This window comes from Epinephelus moara, chromosome 20 (assembly GCF_006386435.1).
Source record: "Epinephelus moara isolate mb chromosome 20, YSFRI_EMoa_1.0, whole genome shotgun sequence".
Lineage (NCBI taxonomy): Eukaryota > Metazoa > Chordata > Actinopteri > Perciformes > Serranidae > Epinephelus > Epinephelus moara.
The window spans coordinates 32,147,446-32,172,038 of record NC_065525.1 but is presented as its reverse complement, the minus strand read 5'-3'; the positions used below and the strand labels follow the sequence as shown (position 1 = coordinate 32,172,038).

General features: G+C 41.0%; 1 protein-coding gene across 1 annotated transcript in view; it reads left to right on the top strand.

The window, feature by feature from the left end:
* The window catches only part of nell2a (neural EGFL like 2a), a 126,088-nt gene that overhangs the window by 32,457 nt on the left and 69,038 nt on the right, over positions 1–24,593 (top strand). Inside the window, exons 11-12 of the mRNA XM_050074007.1 lie at positions 1,886–1,991; positions 4,516–4,644. Of these exons, the coding sequence (XP_049929964.1) occupies positions 1,886–1,991; positions 4,516–4,644 (235 nt within the window). The remainder of the gene's footprint in view (positions 1–1,885; positions 1,992–4,515; positions 4,645–24,593) is intronic.

Below are 24,593 nucleotides of genomic sequence, written 5' to 3'. Positions count from 1 at the left end.
AGAGCAGAACAGTGTACCTGTCAATCACAGAATGCCACAGCCATTCTTCAGAACCAATCATCAGATACCACAGTGGTCCCAAATGACAGTCATTTCCCAATTATTCAGAGTATTTGCTTTTGTCTGCCTGGCGCACCAGATGGGTGGGTCGCTCACTTTTGGGAGTAATTCACTTGATGACATTATGCCAGGCAGGCCCAATCAATCACAGAAAAGTGATTTGAAGTTTTTAATCACCCAACTCAATCGTATCAACCGGCTCCTCCATGAATTCTGTAAAGCTCCATTAGAATCTGCAGTTTCAGACAGCTGTCTGGCTTGCTTGCCCACACCTGGCCCATCTGTAGTCCCAGCTAACTGACTGGCAGTCCCAGGCAGATCAAAGAAATGGGGACGGGGAGTGCTGTCAGTCAGCCCCACTGCTGCAGACTCCTGCAGGCTTCCCCTGACAGCTGCTTGTCACGCCTCTGATCTTCTGTCTGCCTGCTGGCTGCAGGAGGGGGTGCAAGTTTCGGGTGGTGGGTGGCAAGAAGTAGACGGTGCAGCTTGTTTGGAAAGTTGTTTGGGGACTTTTAGGGGAAGTTGGTCCAGAATTTCATGCGAGCATACTCTGTGTACCATATGGAGATGGTAAATGGCATTGCATATGTATAGCGGTTTATAGTCCTGCAACCACTCAAAGCTGTTTGACAGTACATGCCATGTTCAGTCATCCACACACACATTCATAATTTGGTGGCGGAGGATACCATACTGCAGAGCCATCAGGAGCAATTTGGGGATCAGCATGGGCACTGAAACATGCAGACTGGAGGAGCCAGGGATCGAACTGCCGATCTTCCAATTAGTGGAGCAGTTACACCTCCTGAGCCACAACTAGGGTTCGTTATCATTTAAAAAGTCACAATACCAGGATTTGATACCCTTTTTTTTGCCACCACCGCTTCTCCCCATCAAAATGATTCTTACAGGAATACATTTTGAATTATTTAAACATTTATTAGCTAACTGTACTGCAACTCCATCAAATACACCACACTTGACTTCACCCGACCACAGACTGTATGGGTTGTAGCTTATGTGGTAGTGAGCCAATCATACATCACATTGAATTGAATGCTTGCAGTGATTTAGCTGCAAACAAAACCATACAACAAACATTTTTGTCTGGATGTGAGTACAGAAAGGATCAAATGCAGCTATCATTTGACTGGAGAAGTTTCAATACTACTTGGTACTACGTATTCAGTCGATATCTTAAAGGTGTCAAGTACGGATACCCAGCCTGAGCCACAGCCGCCCCAAGCACAAGTTGAGGTCATGACACCTTATGGATCTGTAGACCGAGTGGCTTTAAGATTATCCTTAAGTAAAATATTTGTGCACTACCAACAGAGGGAAGAAGCCTATTGTCTTTGTCCAACTGCGTTTAGTGTTAATGACTTTAAATTAGCATCAGTCAGAGGGACACAGATGAGATCATTAGAGAGACCTGCCAAAGGCATGCTGGGAAAAGGAACCCCCTAATCAGGTTTTACACTCTGACTAAACACACATGCAGGGATAATCCAGAAGATTGATTCACTGTTTGTATAATAAAGATGCATCATGAATCATGATGTAACTCATTGAGGATAGCAGGAGGAGAGAAGAAGACAGCTTTTATTTCCATCCTAGAAGTAGTTTGGGAAAAAACTGCTATTGACCAATGAGTAATTGGTTTGTAATGAACACACAGGGGGGGCAGACAGAGTGGGAGAGTGAAAGAGGAAACACAATAGATGAATAATTACCTTTATAATTACATCCAGGTCCTTAGCAAATGAAGGGGGGCAGAGTGGACCTGAGAGGTGGCTCATGAGGATTGTTTCTCTGCCCGTCACAGGACAGGACCATGCATCGAGTTGTCCCCAGTGAGCCTTGTCCCCAGCTCAACTGTGCAGAGTCGGAGCAGATCACTTTGAATGACAGGTGCTGCAAAGTCTGCAGAGGTATGACAGAAACATCTTCCTATATAACATTAATGTTATGCCTTTTTATATTATGTTTTTATGTTGGAATATGATTATTCCTTAAACATAGAAGTTATTTTCTCATTTTACAGGTTTTGTGGCAAAAACTTAAGTCAGTGGCCTGTAAAGTAGCAGATCATTGAAAAAATATGCAATAATACAAAGCATCTGTGATTTGTTGGGAATGGACTAAAACTTGTTCCTGTTATTACTCGTATTTTTATCCAGTATTCTTATGATTTATTTCTCTTAAAGGGACCTATTATGCATTCCTTATTCCTTGTTATATACTGTATATAATGTTAAAATGTCGGATGTTCATTTTTAAATGTGGCAAAGTTTCAAATTTTAATAGCCTGGAAATCCAGATTCAAATCTAGAAAGATTTTGAGCCAGGCCCTCACCAATACACCCTTCCTACCCAAGGGGCAGCACTAACTGGGGCATTTCAAATGCCGCCACACGTAATTGGATAGCACAATGGCCAATCAGAGCAAAAAACAAGGTGACGTATTCATTGCACTAAGCCCCATTTGTTTGCCGAACAGTGGGGCTAACTGATATATTATGCTTTTACCGTATCCTGTCGGCAAACCGGCAAAAACGTCCTTCCTGAAAGCGAAGGCTTCTAGGGCAGTCTTCTGTTCCTCTCTCAAGGAAAAAGATAAGTGTGGTTGGCTTAGCGTTTCTTCCAAAGCTAAATTGAATGGACGCGGTCCTTCGGCAGCTGCCATCTTGGCTGTTTACTTTTCGACTCCTACGGCGCAGCACTGTCCTCATCATGTTACGCCCGCCCAGAGCCCGCCTCTGTCACATAGACTGATCTGATGGTGATGGCGCTGCTCGTTGGGGCCATATCCCCGTGGAGTGCAAATTAGAATTTGCTAGGGGTGGGGCATCTGGATTTCCAGGTTAAAATTTTAAGGTGAAAGTATTTAAAAGTAATCCCTGTGAGGAAATCCTCAGGCTTCAGACCATTCTGAATCCTCTGTTTTCAAGGTTTATTTCTACTTTTGAGACAAGCTGACGCCAGTTTGTGAATTCTTTATATGGTAATCTGCTCCAGGCACACTACTGCAAGTGTTTATGTAGCCCAAACTATACACTGCTACATGTAGCTACATGCTAACATCAGGGAAACATGAATCTTGTGTTGCTGATGTTGTTAGTCCAGCTGTGAAGATTTTTGTTTAGAAGTTTTTATTGGGGATTTTTTTTTCACAGCACAAAGTGGTGCTGTTTACTGTTACAGTCATCACCTGGCTGCAAGTACACTGCCACATGTAGCTACACGCTAATGTCAGGAAAAAATGTTATCTTGGTTTCTCCCAGTTTCAGATCATATAAGCCTAACAGCTGGAAAATATCTGGCTGTGAAGATTTTCATTTGGTAATTTTTTTATGGTTGAAAGTGCGGCTTTATGGCTCCACAGTATTCGCCAGGCTGTAATGATAGTACAAAGAAGACAAGAGCGAGAGTGCAGATATGGAAGATCTGGAAACGCTGACCAGTCAGGGCAGACTGGGTTTTTTCTTGGGAGGGCTCAAAGAGACAGGCGCTAAAATGGAGTATCTCAGAGAGAGGGTGAATACAGGTGTTCCAACACAGCCAGTGTGAGGAAAATAAAGTGTTTTTTGAGCATGCAAACATTTTCTAGTAGAAACCCAAAATACAAGTATAAACCTGAAAATGAGCATAATAGGTCCCGTTTAAAGGGAGTCTTTGCCAATTTGGATGTGTAAATGAACTGTCGTAATGGTTCTCTGGCTGTTGCTTGAACTACATTTGTACATCCACATTTTTGCATGCCTGCCATTATAGACACAAAGAGCGTACAAGTGGATCAAGACAGACACCTGCCCCCACCCCCCTCAAATGTAGATCAAACTCAGATCAGACAGTAAAACTAAGCAGGGTTGATCAAATATGAACCAAGATTCCATTACTGCGTTGCCCATTTTTCACCTAAATGTCTTAAGAAACATATTTTAGTGCACTGTTTAAATGTAATTGGAGATTGTTTGTTACGAGCCACCCACCATTATTTGCTGTGGAAAACGCCCCAAGCTGGCATCCGACAACTACCAGTGGGAGCGTTTACTGGTCTGGTGCAGTGCAGTGCATTCTGGTAGTTGTACGTTTTCTACCTCTTGAGCAAAAGCAAATGCCACAGCCTTTTTCTTCTGTTTCCTCTTGTCATAAAGCACCAATTTAAAAGTATTTGCGTCTGTCAACTGTATAGGCAGTCTAGTTTTATTAAAAAAACAACTTCCCAGCAGTGAAATTCTTCTTTAAGATCATTAAGTCAGACACTTCAGAATGAAATACATCAAATTAGTGTCATTTTGTCCTAATACGCCGGGAAAAAGCCGCAGTGTGGCTGCTCAGAGAAAAGACTGTGATACTGTGACATAACCTTTCCACCAGCCCTGTATACGTCCATCACTCCTCTCCTCTTCTCTCCTCTGGGTCTCAACCTTTTCCTCTCGGTGCCTCCTGCAGGTCATGACTTCTGCTCAGAGGGCCACGGCTGCGTGGAGCACTCCGACTGTGTGAACCTGGAGGCAGGAGACTGCTGTGTTTGTAAGGATGGCTTCCGCCCACTGCGGGATGATAATGCCTACTGTGAAGGTACAGCATGGCTCTGAATAACAAACCGTGACTTTTAGCTCAAGTTTATTTGCCCTCCCTGAGTGGATATGTGGTGTTTTTTTGTGATTGTGCCCATGCCGCATCAAAGGGGTCATAAGAGAAATCTGTTCTTTGCCTTTTAGGAGACCATGGATGTTATTTTTCAGTGTTATTTTTACACTGAAGATTTTACAGTTGTCATGGTGCTCTGCCTGCTTGGTCTCAGCCTGGTTTGATTCACTTTTATGAAATGAGCTCAGAGATATTACACATATCTTCAGCATGACAGCAGCAGGCACATATGCCTCCATCACAAAATCATTACAGACAAGTAGAAAAACATGTTTGACCTTGAAAAACCACGGTGTACATGTGTAACATATGTATCTGTATATATAATGAGTTTATTTCCTTTAGCCATGCCCATATAAGCACAAACAACACCTTGCCCCAACCTTAAACAATAATACAAGCGATTTCTTTTAAATATTTATACCATTTTCGTTGTTTCTTTTCCTCCTGCCGGGGTCATCTCACAGTAAGCATAGGAAGAGATGTGATGGCTTATTTTCCACCTTTCAGACTTAAGTGTTTTCTTCTTTTCATTCTGGAACAATATAAAGAACTTCCACAGACTTGCTTCAGGCCCGGGTTGGATAATCCAGCACAATACACTTTTAGTTATATTTCTTTGTTCTTGGATTTTTATTTTAATGAACATGTCACATTACTCTGCTGATCTGACACCTAAAAGAATTCCCTCCAAAAAACGTAATTGTCACTGTAGTGCTGTGTTTTTATATTTGGCCTACTTTTGTTAGTGTGACTGAATTTTAAATGAAACAACTGAGTGTTAAAAACAGAAATACACACACAGTGAATTGTAAATGTAGACATTTTCTAAATACCCATGAAAACACTTTGTTGAATTCATGCATTTATCGCATAATCCTTTTGTGATGGCAAACTGTAATCCCCTCATTATGTGTGTCCACGACACACAGTAACTGCTTTTCAGAACGCTTTTTGAGAGACTAATGTTTGTCCTCTCAGTCAGTTGATCAGTGTATAATATAGAAACATGCTCAAGGCCTTCGTCTTTGCATGTACTTAGTGTCACCCTGCTAGGGGAGTGATTACTCTCATGGCATCTATCATCACTGAGGTCATTCACTACTTATTGCCAATAACGCTGTGGCTACATAGAAAACAACGGATGCGGACTGTACACAGAGTGGCTGCTGCAACACTACTCTTCCACTCTAAAGGCAGGGTTACACATGCACGAAATTAGCATTAGCGAATACTCACCCCATTTACTTCCATTCGATATGAGTAAAGTGCCGAATAAAACTTTTGCTTTCGGTGGCAAGCAAATCGCATCATTGCATTGCGTGGAGTTCAGCTTTGGTGACCTTTGACTGGCAAAGTCTCAGTCTCAACACTTAGCAAAGACGTATGTGTGGTGAAGACACACCTGCTGATATTGAATGATATTGGCAATGAAACATACAAACTGCCCCACGTAAGAGATGCTGCCTGGCTGGCAGTGAGTTAGGAGACAGCCGTGGAATGTAAGAAAATGGAAAATGTACCAATGACATCATATTTCCTGGTTTTATTTATTGTCAAGTTAGCTAACATTAGCTAGCAAGCTGTCTTCCATGTGCGTCATACTCGGCACTGCCAACATTCAGCATGAAAATCGCCCCTGCAGGTGGTTGTCACTCACCTGCATTCGCTCATGTGTGACTGTGCAACACGTAAGTGGTGCATTTTAGCCGAAAAAATCCATTCTACAAATGTAAAAATAGGCCAGTTCTCTTTTCTTACACGAAGTGTACACAGCCCTGTTACACAGAAATGGCTCTTAAAGTGTCTATATATTTTTAAATTAAAGTACCAATATACACAAAATGACTTAATAATAACGGCAACAACAAGTTGATAACATATCTTAATTTTAAATCAATATTTCCCATCAATTTATAATTATCTTTGACAAGTAATTAAGTATCAAACAGGGCCCCCACTTATGGGGTCTTGATCCTCCTGTCGACATTTATTTTGCCAGTACCAGCTGGTGGTTGCTTAGTAACTTTATCACTTACAAAGCTTACTATAGGCTGTGTAGTATGAATGTTGACTCATCCATAGTACACAAACTTGATGAAAAAGTTCAAGTTTCCCAGCGCTGGCTCCAAAACTAAAGAGCAATCCCACACAATCCCAACGGAATCTCACTGTCTTGTTTTTCTTGTTACTCACACAATCCTACCCTGTATGTGTGCTGCAGGTGTAGTGAGCAAAAAGATACGTTCCAAGGCACATCTGCTTTACGAAAGGTGTGTATCTGTTGCGTCTTCAATGTCGCCAAAGTGTAAGGCCCAGATATCTTCAGCAGAGTCCTGCACAGGTCCATTTTTGAAAACCCCCACCCACCCATACCCGTAAAGCTCAGTACCAAAAGCAGCCGTTACCTATCATTACGTCTAAGTCAAAGCCACATCTGCCTGCACCCATTAGTAAAAGTCCCGTGGCCCGACTCGCACGTGTGATTAAACACATAAAGGCTACATTACAGAGGAAAAGTCTCTTTCACTCGTTGCACTCGATGCTGGGATGGCGAACACATTCTGCACAATCACTGCCAGGTTAGAAAACATTTTAGCATGCTCCTTCCACCGCCATAAAACCTCAGAAGGATCCACCTTGGGTTTCTTGAGCTCACTGTAGGCTGTAACCTCATCCGTGGGCTGCAAAGTGTCATCTCTGGAGTCCTCCAAGTCGATGACAAATGTGGAGATGGGGTCAAAGGTTCAACTTGCGTCACTGACGTTTAAAATAAAAGGAAAGGGAAAGGAAAGGTGATTTAGATGTCAAAATATTACACAAATACTGCACATCTTTTTTACTTATTCCGAAAAATCCAACTGTCTCAGATGCAGGTGCATTGGAAAATATTGCTTCAGTCCTTGAACAGAAAATCCCGCACACTGCTCTTGCTCAGCTTCACAATTTATTTGTAACACTTGAAATTGTGATGCTGAGCAAGAGCAGTGTGCGGGATTTTCTGTTTAACGGCTTTATTCTGAAAATGAAAAGATATATTTTTGTTCTCATCAGCTGCCAGCCGGCATGTAGTTCATTTTTACCTGTGCCCGTACCTGTATTTTGACCTATTACACAGCTTCTGGGGGGTTACCTGACCCGGTGCAGGACTCTGATCTCCCCCATGTTGCACTTTAAAGTGAAACCAAATGTGATTGATTATATCAGCACTGCTCTCTTATAGAAACAATGTTTCACTTGATAGCCTTTAAAATGTCCCACATTACATGATTGAAAAACATGCGCTATACCTCATTGAGCAGGTCATTTCACGTTTATAGCGAAGCTCTGAAAAACCTGCACAGAGTTCAAACGTTCACACACTAAATTGACGGTGCTCCAGCCGAATTCCTCCCATCACATCTTTACTGAATTCTACCAGATGCATCGTTAAAAAATGATAACTATCATCTCCAATGCTATCCTGCAGTAAAATATGTAGTAAACATTGTGTCATAGCTGCTACCCTCTGCATCTCTGGTATTAATGAGCAAACATGGCATCAAAGTTATTCAGATTCGTCTGCATATGACCTTGACAGCTGCCTTGTCAATATACAGCCTTCTTGATCTTCCTCCTGCGTTGTGTATGTGTGTGTGCAGTTTTTAGGGCATCTGTTTGTGAGTACATGCCTTGGCCTGTTTTTTTTATTTTTTTATCTACACTCCACACACACACACACACACACACACCCTGTAATATATTTTCTGTCACCTTCATCAAGATGAGGTTTAAGTGTCAGTTGAGCTGCAGAGCGTTTTGTTATTGTAACCGGGGTGCTAAATGAAAGAGTAGCAGTTCACAGCTTCTGCAGCCCTCACATGTATTTACAGATATGCGCAGTTGTCCAGGTAATTAGACGGTCTCAGGGAATCTGCATAATTGAAGATACTATCTGTGTTAAATTAATGGGAAATTATGCTGTTGGTTGTAGGTTTTGATCAAATGGCAAAATGCTGGCCCCATTTACCATAACAGTGTTAAATAATGGTCTCTCTGAACACATCATTTAGACAGTGGTGGAAAGTAATTAACATTTACCCAAGCACAGTGCTAAAGCACGACTCTGAGGCACTTGTAGTTTTTTCTATGTCATGCTAATTTAAATTTACTATATATAGCGTACTCTACTGCATAGCAGATCTTCTTCAGATGCAATGTTTTTACTGAATTACATTCATTTGACAGCTCCACTAATTACTTTGCAGATTAAGATTTTACAGACAAAACATCTGTGAGAAAATGCCTTGATTTTCCGAGGGTATAAGTGGTTGAAAATTAGCGACACCTCAACCAACACCTTGAAACTGTTGCTTATTTGTATAATAAAATACATATAATGATTTAACGCTTAAAAACAGGAGCAATCCCACATGTGTGCTTTTGCTTTTGCCACTTAAGTCAATTTTGCTGATAATCTAATTTTTTTTCCATTTTTTGAATGCAGGTATTTTGATTGTAATGCAGTTTTGTTTTTTCGCATTGCAGTGTTGTTGCTTTTATTTTAAAGCTGCACTAATCAATACCGACAGTTCATTATTGCTTTATTATCTCTCAGCTCATTGTTCGCTTCAGTTCACTTTCACCACTTTCATCAACACATTTTCCACTTTCAGCAGGCAACGGTTTAAAGTGAAAACCCTCTGTTAAACCGACTGTACACTTCTACTGTACAACACAGCAACTAGCTGGTGAACATAAGGGATCATTAAGCAGCTGAAGAGCTAGATATTTCCCTCAGGAGTTGGTGGATCTGAAAGCAGAGCTTGAAGGAGGGAATATTGGACCTACATTTATCATGTGTCCAGAAACACGACTTCCAAATGGAAGGTAATGCTCTCTGTGTCTGCTGGATATGAAAATAGGCAACTGCTAAAACGTACACCATAGCAACTTTATAATGTTGGCGCAATGCAATGATCGTCCGCCATAAAATACCGTCTGTCTCCATCTAAGCAGCGCTCACACATGGTTCCAAATTTAGTTGGCACCAAGTTTGGAAGAGAGACTGAATAAGTAAGAAACATTAACATTTTCTATGGCCTCCATGCAGCTTTCCACTGTTTACTGGCCTGTTTGTGGCGTCATTATAGAAAAGAAGTGTCGCACAAACTGGCACCATATGCATTTCTTTTATTTTGATGATGATGATGTTTCGGCCTTTGGGCCGTCGTCAAGACCAATAATCATACTGAGATGCAGGTACACTGATTTGTTATATGGGCCACACCTTTGTCACACAGCTGATAATGATTAGATGATCATGCTACACCATGAGGTTGAGCAAATAACAAATCAAAGGTCCGCGTACACAGCTCTAGTCTACTGGCAATGGGAAAGCAGCTTATCGCTTATTTTTAATGGTTTTTTCCTCCTTTAAAAAACTCATATACACCCCTTAATTTTGGTGGGAAAAGGACATGAGGTTCTGTCCATTGTTTGATTGAAAACTTTTGTTTTCGCTGTCTCCTTTTTGCTTTCTTTCGCTGTCTAGGTTTCATTGTCTGAGTAGCATCATGTGAGATGATTTAACATGTGCAATGGTTGTCTGGTCACTAACACAGTGCTACAAATGCCACGCTGGTTAGAATAGAAATGCTTATTTGAGATAGGTCTGGGTCCAAATACGATGGCATCTGGAGACTCGTGGGATGGAGAGGGATGGCTGGTTAAAAAGGAGGATGCATTTTAGTCATTTGGCTAACACGGGATGGCTTCCCCACTCAAATCACCTACTGATTATAGGAACCCAATCTTAACACAGATTAACTCCAGAGACATGAAATTGTGCAGTCAACATTATCTTCATAAAGATAACTTAAAGCAAAAACTTTACTGTTTCCACTTTAATTGGTCCTGAGTCAAGGCTAGATTTTTGTTCCGCTCGCACATTAAAATTGCTTTACCATTCAGCATTCTAATAGACTTCTTTCCAGCTCAGTTGCTTTTTGTTCCATCGTTATCACGTGTAATATCCAAGGTCCCAAACATTTCAAGCAATTCATTGTTGTAGAAATAAGCATAGAGCAACCCATCCCATTACCAGTGTGAAACTAAGTACAAGCAGACAGACTTGTGCCTCCAACATCAACACTTCAGACCCACACCTATTCATCTCGAGAGCAGCCCGACTCTCGCTATGAAATTGGATGGCAGTGTTTGTGGTGAGTGTTTGCATCAGAGACCGCACAGTGAAACCTGAAATTGACTCAGTTTGCTGATGGAGTTCTCTCAAAAGCAATTGATTTTATGTGTGTCTCTGTAACTTACTTACTACATGATTGTGTTTGTGTCCTGTGTGGAAAATGAAAGAAAGTGTCTTGCCAAAACACAGAGGATCCTGCAGATTGAGAGAGTGTCTTCATATAATAGGTACACTACTTGGTGGCTGCAAGGAGATGTACAGAAAGATGAGTGAAATCGGCTGCTTTCAATTCTAGATGAGCTTTGTGCCGGCGAGATGAGATGAGAAGTCCGACTTAGATGCAGTTTTGTGTATTGAACACAGCAGAGATATCATAAAGCAGAATCACATAGAGGCTTGCAGGAACATAGGTTTTTATTTACACACACCCATGCCCACACAAAAATGTTTTTTGGGGTCTTGTCAGACGTAATGACAAACATCACAAAAAGCAGAGACAGATACTAGCTCTTTAAAACATTCCTAGGTCAGAGATGGGCCTAAAATAGCCGATGAGATCACTTCTGTGTAAATTTTTCATAGAAGCAGCAGTAGGGAAAACTCAGGGGGATACTAGCCCTGCCTTTGTGTAAGTCTGTGTGTGTATGTGTGCAGGTGCATGTCTGTGTGTGTTTGAGTGCCAAGTTCTCCAACAGAAAAAAAGAGCCCAGTTATTTCTCCGTCCTATCCTCCCGGTGCAGTCAGCCTGAAGGCCTATTTTGCTACATGCATGCGTGTGTTTAGGACGGAATTAGACAGAGGGGCGAGCAGTGGAGAAGTGACAGACTGTGTGATTGTCTCTAAATTGAACAATCAGTATAGTTCAACGTGTTGAGATAATACCATTATTCATCTCAGCATTGTAGAGGACTGCAGACAGAGAGACATTTCCCATTGTTGTCTGGTTCTGAAATGCCCTACTTTAGAAAGTCTCCGTCAGGATTGCTCAAAAAGAAGGGCTGCTCGGGTGTTTTGTGTTGCATCCATATGGGAAATGTGAAATACAAAATGATATCCTGTAAAATCGAGGAAATGGAAAGAGACAAAGCATGCACAGGATTTTATTTTGATAGAAAGCGTATCCTAGATAGTGTTATTTTACCAACTCAGTTTATCAGGGCCGCTGCACATTACTTGCGTTATGATTTCTATGTACCACATTTAGATAGATAGTGTTAGACAGTTTGATAACAACATGAACATTAAAGGGTTGGTTCACCCAAATTACAACTAAGCATTTTTACGTCATGTCAAGCCATTAGGCCTTGGTACTGACCTCAGTTCTTTTAAAGGTATCAACTGAATTTCATCTGTACTACCAACTACTGACTCATGTTAAATCCATCTGTGCCAAACACCTACTTGAAAGCGCATCTGGGTTAGAAAGTCAGGTTTACACGAGAGGTGGAAGTGCCGTGAAGTGCCCCAACACCTGGAAGCCAGCTGCAGAGCACTGCAGGCCACTCCATCGGCTTGAAAGTGTACCAACGCTATTGCTGCAGAGCTGATCTGCTGCGATTATTTCAGCGTCTGGCCTATTTTACTTTCTGTATCATTTTAGTAATAGCTAGTCACTGCTAGAAAAGCACATACACACACACACACACACACACTCACACACACACACACACACACACACACACACACACATACATAAACAGACACAGAAGATTAGCTTTATGTGTAAATAGAAAAGAGCAGATTAGCAGAATTGCTTTTTAGTCTACTACGTCACCCCTGCAGCTTTTCAAAGATTACATTTTTGTTATTACAGAGACAGTAAAGTACAGAAAAAAGGACTGTTGGCTACCAGTAACCAGTTACCAGGCAGTGTAACTGGTACCACTATCCATTCAAATGTCAATGGTACCCAACCCTACTAGCGATGTTTTGAGACATATGTCCCTAAGATTTCTGCCCCCACAACGAAACAAAAGGGGTGAATGGAATTGTTTTTGTGATGTTCACAGCATTGACAACTTATGATGACCTTACACAGTTTTACTTCTATGTTGGTGCACGCTCCCGTGATCTCAATCGTTTGGGGCAAGGTGGTTATAAAACTCATGCTGTGTCTCAAATCGCGCTCTTCTGTACTTACACTTACTATTTTGAGTGCATAAGTGCATTCACACTGAGAAGTATGGAAAAATGCAGTGGACTATGAGTACCCAGATGGTGCGCTCAAAATGGTCAAGAAGTTGAGTGTGGAACTATAGACACTTCTCGCCCTCAATGGTCGCCATCTTGGCTACGTAGCGGAAGAGGAGGGGCCACTTTTCAAACTGGAAATAGCGGCCGAGGACTGTGCGACCGTGAACGTCGCTGCATTGTACAAATACATGTGTTTTTTGCACTAAGCACCACTGTACTGTTGTCGGGTATAAGCCAGCAGTATGTTTATTGGGTTAATTTAGCGGTCTGTAATGATTTGGTACCGCGAACGATAACGCGAATGCTAATGCTAGTTTGCTAACTAGCTAATTTGCTTTCGTCATTTCCGGTGAGTGCACAATGGCCGTGTTTGGTTTGAGACAACACTACCCTGTCGAAATTTGCGCACTACGCCAATGAGTACATAGTGCACATAGTATACTACATATAAATGTACTAACGGAAGTATGTGATTTGAGACACACCGTCAATCTGAGCTTTCTCAAGTCAGTCTGTTTCTGGTCTTGACGTTCTGATAAAATCAAATGTGTATTGTATATTATCGTAACTTTTTAGTTTTGACTCATGCAAGTAGTGAAGTTCAGTGACGTGAATATTGTTGGCAACCAATAGCTGTTCTCTCTTCAGCACCAAACAAGAACCAGCAAACTGGGTAGACAGTTAACATGGAGGGGACTCCAAGGAGGCGCAAGAATGTGGGCAAGACTCTCTTCGTATGAACTGTGGAAAAGGAGGAGAAATTGGTGGAGCTGTCGAGTGAACAAGAGTCTGTGTTTAATTCAGCAGTTATGTGTACCACCAACCAGCACTTATTTTAATGACAAATCTCAAATTTTGAAATGGCTTTCCTCTCATTCCCACAGTCTCCTCCCACTAATATAGTATAGCTAACCAATGTGGGCTGGTTGCTGAGGTGACAAAATTCAAACTAGGTTTATACGTAAATACAATTTATTTTTATGGATAATATTGATGTCAATTTGACAAGAATACTGTCGACATGTGACGCCTTCTGTCTTGTGTTTCTGGAGTTATGTGTTTTTGTGGACACATAAGGAATTGTTGGTAGGTCGTATTTCTCGAAGGGAGTTTGGTGTAATATTGGCGTAATGTTTTCTACCAGGAGCCAGATGGAAATAATTTTAAAAGGAATGTAATTTTAGTCTTGCATGTAGTAACGCTGCAAAGTCTTCTAAGGCATAACATGCACAGGCTGATGATTTGCTGTATTTTTATTTCCAACAAATCACACACAGTCCGTCATTCAGTACTGCCTGACTTCCTGGACTGTGTGTCACATTCAGCTCCAAGCCCATTACTTCATACTGAAGATAATTATAAAAACAGAGCAGTTTCCATTTTATAAAAGGGTCAGTAATCTCCTGAAACAGCTGGACACCGAAGTTTAAAGCAGACGTTACTCAAACTGGACTAAAATGTGCAGTTGCTGGGGACTATTTTCAGCTGTGGATTATTAAACATTTAGTTTTCTGGTGCATATTCAGAGCACCAGGATGATGTATGTGGGATTGACTCAACATAAACTACAGCGCCCATTTTCACCATAATGAAAGCCAGAGCATTCCTCGTGTGTGTGTGGTTCATTGAAGTGTTTTTAATAGATTTTAGGACATTAATTGAGCTCTGTGGCACGGAGCAATAAGTCATATCAAGCCTTGACTTCACAGGTGGTACTTGTTAGCAGAATCAATTAATTGTTGGTTTTGGATGAGATTAAACAGTCAGCGATAACTGGAAAAAAGTCCAGTCTGCTTTCACACAGAGTGGTTTTACCACCTCTAAGCCACATCTGAGTGTCTTTGTGTTTTTGTGTGCGCATATCGTGTGCGAACATGGACTGTTCCGATTGCCGCTGCTGTCTTTTGAATGTCACAAGGTGGCAGCAGGCTAATTGGCACTGACTGAAGAGCACGGCCTACTCCAAAACCCAATCACTGCCGGGATGAGCCTCAAGCCTCTGGGCTCCCCACCTGCTCAGGCCCTGACCTCCCACACACACACACACACACAGATGAATCACACACATGTACACACAGGCAAACATATACACATTCTGACTGGCTGTGTGTGCTCATAGACACCTCACCTCTGTGACCCCATTGAAATGTCACCCAAAACAGACAATCCCACCATCATCCAGACAGTCTCCCCCCAGTGTAAATAACAGTATCTGAGCACTGCTTAACCAATATCCTTCAAATGCCACATAGCAGAAGTCTCCTTTCTGCTCCTTTTCCAGATGGGATCACAGTTAATTCATTGACTGCTTTATACTGAGGTGGGGGTTTCTTCATTTCACATGCAAACGTCCGTGACTGCTGGATGATTCTGCTGTACATACTTAAAGTGCGTGTTTATACCTGGTTTTAACATGCGTCTCAGGTGATCAATCACAAGTGGACAGTGCTTAATACAATTATAACAGACCACCAAGATGTATTGTGATCCCATCAGTCAAACCACTTGTAGGTCTGGAACGCATTTGACCACATATCTTATGCAGTGTAAATGCTAAAAGACGACGTCATCAAGGTGATGGTGTGCTAACGCTCTACAGTTTGCGGATTTATGACGTGTTACATGAAGTGTTGCGTGATGGTCCATTGTTTTGCCCAGTGGAAGGAGACATGTTGGCTTCTGCTGACAGCGGTATCTTCAGCTGTATCGACACACCTGCTAACATGACTGGCAAGCATGCTAACAAGCAGCTAGCAGAAGTGTTGATGCAATAATAACTGTGCATGTGGCCCTGTGACCTCCTAGCATAAGTGCTGCAGGCAATAACAAAATCTGAACACAAGTGGTGAGCTGGAGATGCATGATAAACAGGTGTGAATAGCGATGTGTCTTGGCTGTCCACCTGTGTTCAGATCACTGTAACGCATGTTAATACCAGGTGTGAACAGGCTCTCTGTCATGATTAAGGTGTCATAGGTTTTGTGTAGGAAATATTAAATAAATGAAGTACATGAAGAAAAACCCAGAGACAAGATCAAAGTACATTTACTCATTATAGTTCTTAAATACGGTTTTCAGGTCCTTGCACTTTATTTTAACTGACAAACCTGCAGGACTTTTACTTGCACTGTAATATATTTTCCATAGTGGTGCTGCTACTTGTACTTCAGTGAAAGCAGTTGTTTATTGCTATATTATTGTGAAGAATTGAATATCGAAACATCTCATCGATAAATTAAGAATTATATAATGCAATTTAATCCTGACTAAAAATGGTCCTCCTCGACCAATAGTCGTCATTTAGGGCCATTAGTCGACAAGTCGTCCACATGTTTACAATATTAATTTAATTATTAAATGATATATTTTGGGCGGGGCAACACAATGGTTTGAGTTGAAGGTGTGAGAAAGAATAGTATCAGTAACATTGTTAACACTGTGCTACATTACAGAGAAATACAAAACCGTACTAATGAACCTTCATTAATATAGGCCTATATTTTATCTACAAGTGCACGTCACACACTGAGCGAGCCGCCTGTTAATGACGCTGTGGGCTAATGGGCATGTAGCTACTTCCATGTTTCAGATGATACGTCAGGTTTGTAGTCGACCAATGAAGATGAGTTTACATATCACCTTGGGTTCGTCCTTCACCTTCTCAAAATGATCCCACACTTTGGATTTCCTGCCCGACATGTTATTAACTAGCCTGTGGAATAACCGCAGGTACCAGCCCTGGAAATTAACCTGACTCCTGTCTGACTGCTGAGCGTGGCCACTTCCTGTGTCTGTCCTTTCAAAATAAATTCCCACATGGTCCAGTCATATAGATTTCCTTTGACAAGATGCAGCTCCTAATAGAGTTTCATGTTGAATTTTTTTTCCTGCAACTTGGCAACCAATGAAATCTTGCCGACTAATGACCTTTCTGGGTGACTTGTTTGGCTGACTATTAGGGGGCAGCCCTGAATGCCATACAGTTGAATTTTAAAATGTAGTTGAGCTCCTTGGTGGAAGGGTCACCTCGCCCAGCTATTTTCTTGCATTTCACCTATTAAAGGAGCACTTCACCCACAAAATGACTCCTTGTAAATCAGGTAGTCATGCCTTGTTACCTTAAATTTGTGAAAATTGTTTTTCTTAAATGCCTCTACGGAAAAAACAACAAACATATTGATTATTGTTTCGCTGGGGACTGCATTTAACAACAGCAAAACTATATCAAAACAGCCATTTACAAACTCAAACAAGTAAGTATCTGAGTCTGGCTGTGAAGAGAACATAGATAAGTTTCAATTTCAGTTGTGTTTTAAATAGTAAGGTTTTGATACAAATGACCATTTTGTAGGTGAAGAATTCCTTTAATAAAAACCTCTTAGTTTCATCTCAATGACTGCCTGCTCCAGATATAATCAAAAATATTCAATAAAAACTCTCTGCAAACAGTAGGCAAGGCAGTTTTATTTATAAAACACAGTTTATCACAAGTAAACCCAGTGTGCTTTACATCAATATGTATGCAGCAATGAGTAACATACACAGACTCATACAGTCTCATCAAAAAAAGAAGAGGCAACAAAAACAAAAGAGGAGAAAAAAATACATGGCAACACATGCATTATTGAACCAAGTGTGATCTTGTCATGGCGAGGCAAGTTCATTTGTATAGCGCCTTTCAACAACAAGGCAATTTGAGGGCTTTACATAAGACATTGAGATTTTAAGAGAAGAACACAAGGCAACATAAAAAGATACACCTAATATGATTTTAAAAAGGAAGTGTTAACGTATAAATAAGCTAAAATAGAATGAGACAGATCAAACAGAATAAAAATTACACTGCAGTGCGAGATATGAATAAATACTCAGTAAGTTTACCTTTTATAAAATGCAGTGGCAAACAAATGTTCTGAGAGCTGCGGAGTACGAGCCTGTCACAGAGCTCTGATAGCTGTGTGTGCTGCATGTTACTCACTGTTTAGACCTCTGGCCCACAGTCTGCACTCAGTCACAGATTGACTAGTGATGGATGATGATGCTTCATCGATTTACGCCTGGTGGAAAATCTTCCCCAGTTAAATGCGAACCGTGATGGAGCGCAAAACCTCATTCACGCCGCCGTGCGTAAATAAGGCCGTTTTGTCTATGAGATGCATCGGGCTTCATTTGAGGCATGCCAGAATCGAAGTGTGCTAAGTGCATGTTTAATGTGACATATGGACACACACACCCACAGACACTTGATGTAGTCATTCAAGGGCTTGTGGATGTTTGGAAGGATCCACGTTTGGGTGGAAGTTTATGTGGAAATTATCAGGCTGTCGTGTTGAATATGCAGGGACTGTGTGCACGCATTGACAAGAAAAATACATTGACACACTTGCAATTCCACCAGCAGACACACACACACACACACACACACTGTCTTGGTTTGTCTTTCCACTGGTCCACCAATCAACAACGCTGGTTTGGTTGAATTAAACCCTTAATTCACCCAGTTAGATGAGAAAATACTGTAAGAGGAGTGAAAGGGAAGTCAGACATCAGAGAATCAGCGAGGGAAAACAGTGTGTACAGGCAGCATATTTTCACATCTTACTCTGTGAACACAAGTTTATTTATTTAATTATTATTAATATTAAGGTTATTTAGGGTTTATTTTGACCAAAATAAAGTTAGTGATTGTGAAAAGATGAACTTAGATGTTTTTTTGTGAGTTTTTGTTTCTGTCGACTTTGAATGATGTCTGTCTTACAAGGATGACATCATTGTTTATTTAAATGGAGTCTGGTGGGTTTGGCAATGGTGATTACGGGGCTGTTTGTAGCTAAGCCAAAAGAATCTAACTCTCTAACAAAGAGGTGTATCCTTGTAGGGATACTTTCCATAATTTTGTCAGACATTCAGAAGAACAGTCTGAGCTTGTTGTGGCAAAAACAAGCACTTGTAGTGGATGTACATTAACGGTGCATATGTTCTGAGTACTTACATTGTAGCTTGTTTCACGGCTGCCGGCTGCAGGGCTTAAGCTCAATACTGGACCAGTTTCAAAAATTGTTGTTCCCATCTACATTGGGTCGGGTACCTGCTTTTACCCGGCAGTTGGCCTGAGAAAAAGTTGATTCAAAAGTGGTATTTTGTCTTAATTTCATTTCCAGGTTCAGTTCTGGGTTAAACAAAGAACATGTGGGTAGGGTTGTAGGTGTTGGATGATGAATTTATTAAAATAAAATGACAATAATTTTGATTTGATTGAGTGTGTTAACGTTTTAATCCTCTGACTGCTGACTTTGTGTGCCAGCTTTGTCTTCCAGCCAGCTGGAATATGAGAGCCATTTCAGTCAGGTGCGTTACCACAGGCCCATTAACAAGGCTTGATCGGTTCCTGTTTTTTCATATCTTAATACCTTCCTGGCATTTCACCAGGGTATATGATATATGATGGTGTAAGTATGTGGCGCCACAACCCCCCCCACACCCCCCAGAATTGCTATGTTCCACTGGTCATCTTAATAACAAATGCACACTCTCAGGAATCCCAAGGGAAACCCTTTCAAAACCATGTGACGTCTGCTATGATGACCACTGCATTCACAAATTTGGACCCGTGTCAAAATGCGCTACTCACAAGCCAATCAGTGGAACAAATTGCATCCAAACAGTCACAAACAAACAGTCACATAACACATACTAAAAATATATATCCACAAAAACGGGCCAAAGGACGGACGAGCCCCCAGTTTGTCATGACCTGGCTCGAGAGCCATGACAAAAAAGAGGGAGACGCAGTCTGAAGGCAAAACAATGAATAATTTATTTGCATAAAAAGAATAATTTTAAACACAGGAAACACAAAAACAAACCAAAGTAACAATGACATGTGTTCATCAGTAGAATCAGTGGTGTCTGCATGGGTGCTGCGTGTACTGTGGGGTGTTGAAAGTGAGAAACTAACAAACAGTGCGTTGAGGGAAGAAAGCGTGTCAGTCAGAGTGAAAGGGTTTTACAGTCTGAGGCCACCAGGCCCAGATGATCCTGACAGGGACAATCACTCTGCCCACGAGGTAGCCTACCTGCTGCATGAAAGAAACAGAACACAATAGATAAAAAAGGTCAGAGGACCGTCACAATGCAGAGAACGGTATATATTAACCCTACACCTTTTGAATCCAATCACCAGTCCAAGCTCAATTGGCTTGTTGATGCTTGTTGTTGCTCACCATGAGTCATACTTCATTCAAGCTGGACAGAAGCAATTTTTTGTTAGCCCTTTATTTATTTATTTAGTCCACTGTTCCAACCATCACCAGCTCTGCTTTGGTCACAATAACCCCTTAATGCGCCAAGTTAGATGTGAAAATATGGTCATTTTCCCCTGCAGACTCTCTGCTCTTGCTGGCCGGCTGTGTACAGTCCTGTAATGTTATCCCTACCACTGGCAGTCGCTTCTTAGCTCAGCTGCCTTTTCCATGAGTAGAGACTGACCTTTGGTGCAATACATCCTCATTCAGCCTCTCAGTATTAGTGTAATAGAAAGATGAGCATCTGTATTTCTATTGAAAATCATGCTGGCTGGGTTTCTAAATACCCTGGTGCACGGCAATACTGTGAAACCGCCCAAGCCTAACGTTAACTGTGGAGATGTGCTGCTCAGTATTATGAGAATAAGCAAAAAATGTTTATTGTATTTTCTGAATTACCTTCATTTTAAAATATCACTTCTTAGTTTCACCTGTAAAGAAAGTCCCAAAATGATCACTGGCCAAATTAGCTGTACAAAGTGTGTTTATTATAGGATTTGTGGTTTTGGGTTAGGTCGCAGATCTTGTGCTGGTGGGTCAGGTTGCAGAACTAATCAGTCATATATGCCACTGGTGGTCGGGGCAGTATTGCAAATCGCAGTGCTGGTTCAGGAGCTTGTCTTAAAAATCAGACCCTTGCAGTTCCCATTAGTCACTTAGAGACAAAAACATGGGAAAATACACTTAAAGCTAAACCTAACCTTGCTCTAACCTTTACCCAAGTCTTTATGCTACAGTTGTATGATGTATGTTAGGGGGACTTGGGTTTGGTCCCCAAAAGGAAGGTGAGTTCCCACAATGTGACTGTGTGACCAGATTTATGTCACCACAACATGAATAATACATGTAATACACGTACACTCAAACACACACAGAAGCACACACACACACACTACACAATCCTCCTCCTCCACCTTTTCCTTATTTGATGTTCATTGTTCTAAGCCAGGTAGCAGGCTTCTAAGTGTTTACAGTGATTGATCACAGTGTGAGTGTCTGGTATTTAGACAATGACTGCGCTCTCAGTATGCAGATTTTCGCTCTTGTTGCTTCCTAATGGGATTCTTTCCACTCACTCATCTTAATTGGCTCCTGCTCCTGTTCAAATTGGCAGTGATGTTTTGCATATTTGTTTGGGGTCTTTTTACAGGCTGTTTATTTAGAAGTGATTGTCCAATTTGGTAAGTAGAAAAGATATCAAAAATAATTTGCTGTTAAAAAACTCTGTAGTTCACGTTTAGATAATGGCTCGGAAAAGACACTACGCTACATTTCAAAGAAACTCATTTTGTCTGATTTTTTTTCTCATTATTTCCATTAAAGCACGTATGAAAATGATCATTGTCCCGAAGGATTTCCTCAATAAAGGAGCAAGCTGATTAAAAAACACCCCACTCCTTTGTCAATTACAGCAATTTTCTTCTAAATGAAAGAATGAGGAGAGGTTTTAGACTAATTTCGCTTGTTGAACTGCCATTCCCGGACACACCCTGCAATACAACTTGAGGCATCACACTGTGCTAATAGCCCTAAATACCCCCGCCCTCAGCAAATAGCATGAAAGGCGAATCTTCTCCTGCACTGTTAACAAAACAAGAAATTTCAAGATATCATTTTAGCCCTGCTAACTAAATGAATAATCAACTAATTTAAAACCCAATCAGTGGATTCACTGATATGTTGCAACCCTAATTAAAACCTGAGATTTCAGAAAAGAAAAAGAAAAAGAGAAAAGAGATTTCTGGAAGAAATAAATTACGTGTGCAATATCACTGTTTCAAATAAATACAGTTACATTTTAAAGGAACAGTTCAGTGTTTTGGAAAAGAAGCTTGTGCATTCTTGATTAGAGTTCAGTGCACTCTTATATCTGTCCGTTAATATGAAGCTACTGCCTCCAGCCAGTTAACTTAGCATAAAGACTGAAAACAGGGGGAAACAGCTAACCTGACCTCTAAAGGCCCAAATGCACTGCGACCGTCCAATGCACGCATTTTGAACCACACCTGTTGTTTTAAATGGCCAAAAACACACCAAAAGCATTGAAGAAGCACGTCAAGCTGCTTTGTATCTCTGCTCTGACTTTGATTGTGGAGCGTCAAATGAGGACTCAGCGACCAGAACTGTTTGGGAAAATTAAACTAAAAGGAATAAAGAGGTCATTTTTCCTCCAGAGGACAATAAAGGCCCGCTGACCGTTTACTGTTACTATGGCAACAGCTCACAGCAGATGTTAACTCTAGCCCCTTTTACACTGCCAGATTTTCCGCGAATGTTGGGCCGTTTTGCCGGCAAGCTGTGAACGTTTAGACACACAGAGCCGGATTGGCGAGTTGATCTGAGGTGCCCAATTTTCCGTCTCGTAGGGTAGTCATATTGGCGGAACCCTTTTAGTTTAAACAGACCGAGGCGGCCTTCCGCAACGGGAGGGGCTGTTGAAGGCTTGTGGGAGGAGCTGTTGATGACATACACGTGTGACCCACTGGCGGTGGATAAACAGGAAACAGCTGATAGCAGGAATTAGTGAGCAGCTAGTAGCAAGAGGGAAACGCAAACCTGACAGACACTGTAAAGATGAGCAACTGGGGAGACAAGGAATTGTGCGTTCTCCTTGCACTCGCAAACGGAAGAGGCCATTAACCGTCAGATGACAGGAAGGGTGAAGAACGGGCTGTCTTATGAGAGAATCGCCGAAGGACTCACGTCACTGTTTCGACACACACTGAGCTACACGTTTTGTTACTTGCTCACGCCCCCCATTGCCCTGAAAAAGGCGCATTCTGTATAAACAAAAGTAGGTAGGCGGCATTTTGCCGCATTCTCCGATTTTGTTTTTATACTGCCAATGCTGAAAAAAGACTGATTGGGCTTTCCTGCAAATTTGCACAATTCCTATCTAAAAAGGGCTTCTGTTAGCTTAAAAACGTATGAACAATACAAATGTAAGTCTGCAAGGCTAAACAGAAACAGCTACCACTACTAACAGCTATAGATCCCAACCGTTGTGTTGTCACATTACAGAAACTAAATATTAAAAATATATAGTTGCGTTAGCATAACAGATCCACCCTGCATCATCTTTTATTAATGTTTACAGACTTTAAGTGGTCATAAAATTTAACTTGCTACATAAGCCTTACAACAGCAATTAGTAACATGGTATAGTTTTAGGATAAGGTGTGTTTTGTGTGACTTTCACCCCCCTGGGAAAAAAAAAAAATGAATGTCTGGTCCCCAGTGGCTTTACCAGTGTTCTACTACCAACCAAATGACGAAAGCAGCAGCATGTTGCCCCCCTGTTTTATGCAACATTATAGGCTCCTTAAATGAGAATGTATAGAAAATGAATTAGGGTTAGCTGTAATAATATTTTTTATCTTGATTTTAACTTTGGCCTTCCTTATTTTATCTTTTACTAGATGACATTTTATGACAGTATTTGTTTTATTGTTTTAAATGTGTGTAGTTTTATTGTACAGCACTTTATAACTGTGTCTGCGAAAGATGCCATATAAATAAAGCTCATTATTATTATTATAAAATAGAAACATTTTGCCAAAGTAGTGACCTTTTACTGCTGGTTCTGTGGTGTTGGCATTTCAAATCTGATGCCTGCAGTGCACCGTAGGAGCAACAATTGACACATGTCAAAAGAAGCACGTCGATTATCAAGTTCAGTGTGTTTAGGCCTTACATTTAATTTGTCCTCCAGGAAGTCACTGTGCCTGGTCAAGCGATACTTTTTACCATTGACAGAGCCAGGCTAGCTTTTACCCCCTGCTTCCAGTCTTTATGCTAAGTTAAGCTAACAATTTCCTAGCTGTAGCTTCATATTTATATAGACATAACAATGGCATCGGTCTTCTCATCCAACTCCCAACAAGACAGCAAATAAGTGAATCCCAAAATGTTAAACTATTCCTTTAAAGTACTAATAAAGCTATGTGTATATTATGTATAAAATATGTATAAATTTCCACCTTTAAAATACAATTCTTGAGACACAAAAAGGGCTTAAAGCAACACCAAGCACCAATTTCCACAAATATTGTTTAATTTTATAAAAAACATTTAAATTCAACATATAAAAATTCACCTGTCAGCCAACTATAATTCAATATTTGATCCAGTGACACTCCCCTAAAACCAATACAGGCATCCTGTAACAATCCTGTAACATCCTCTGACACCTTTCT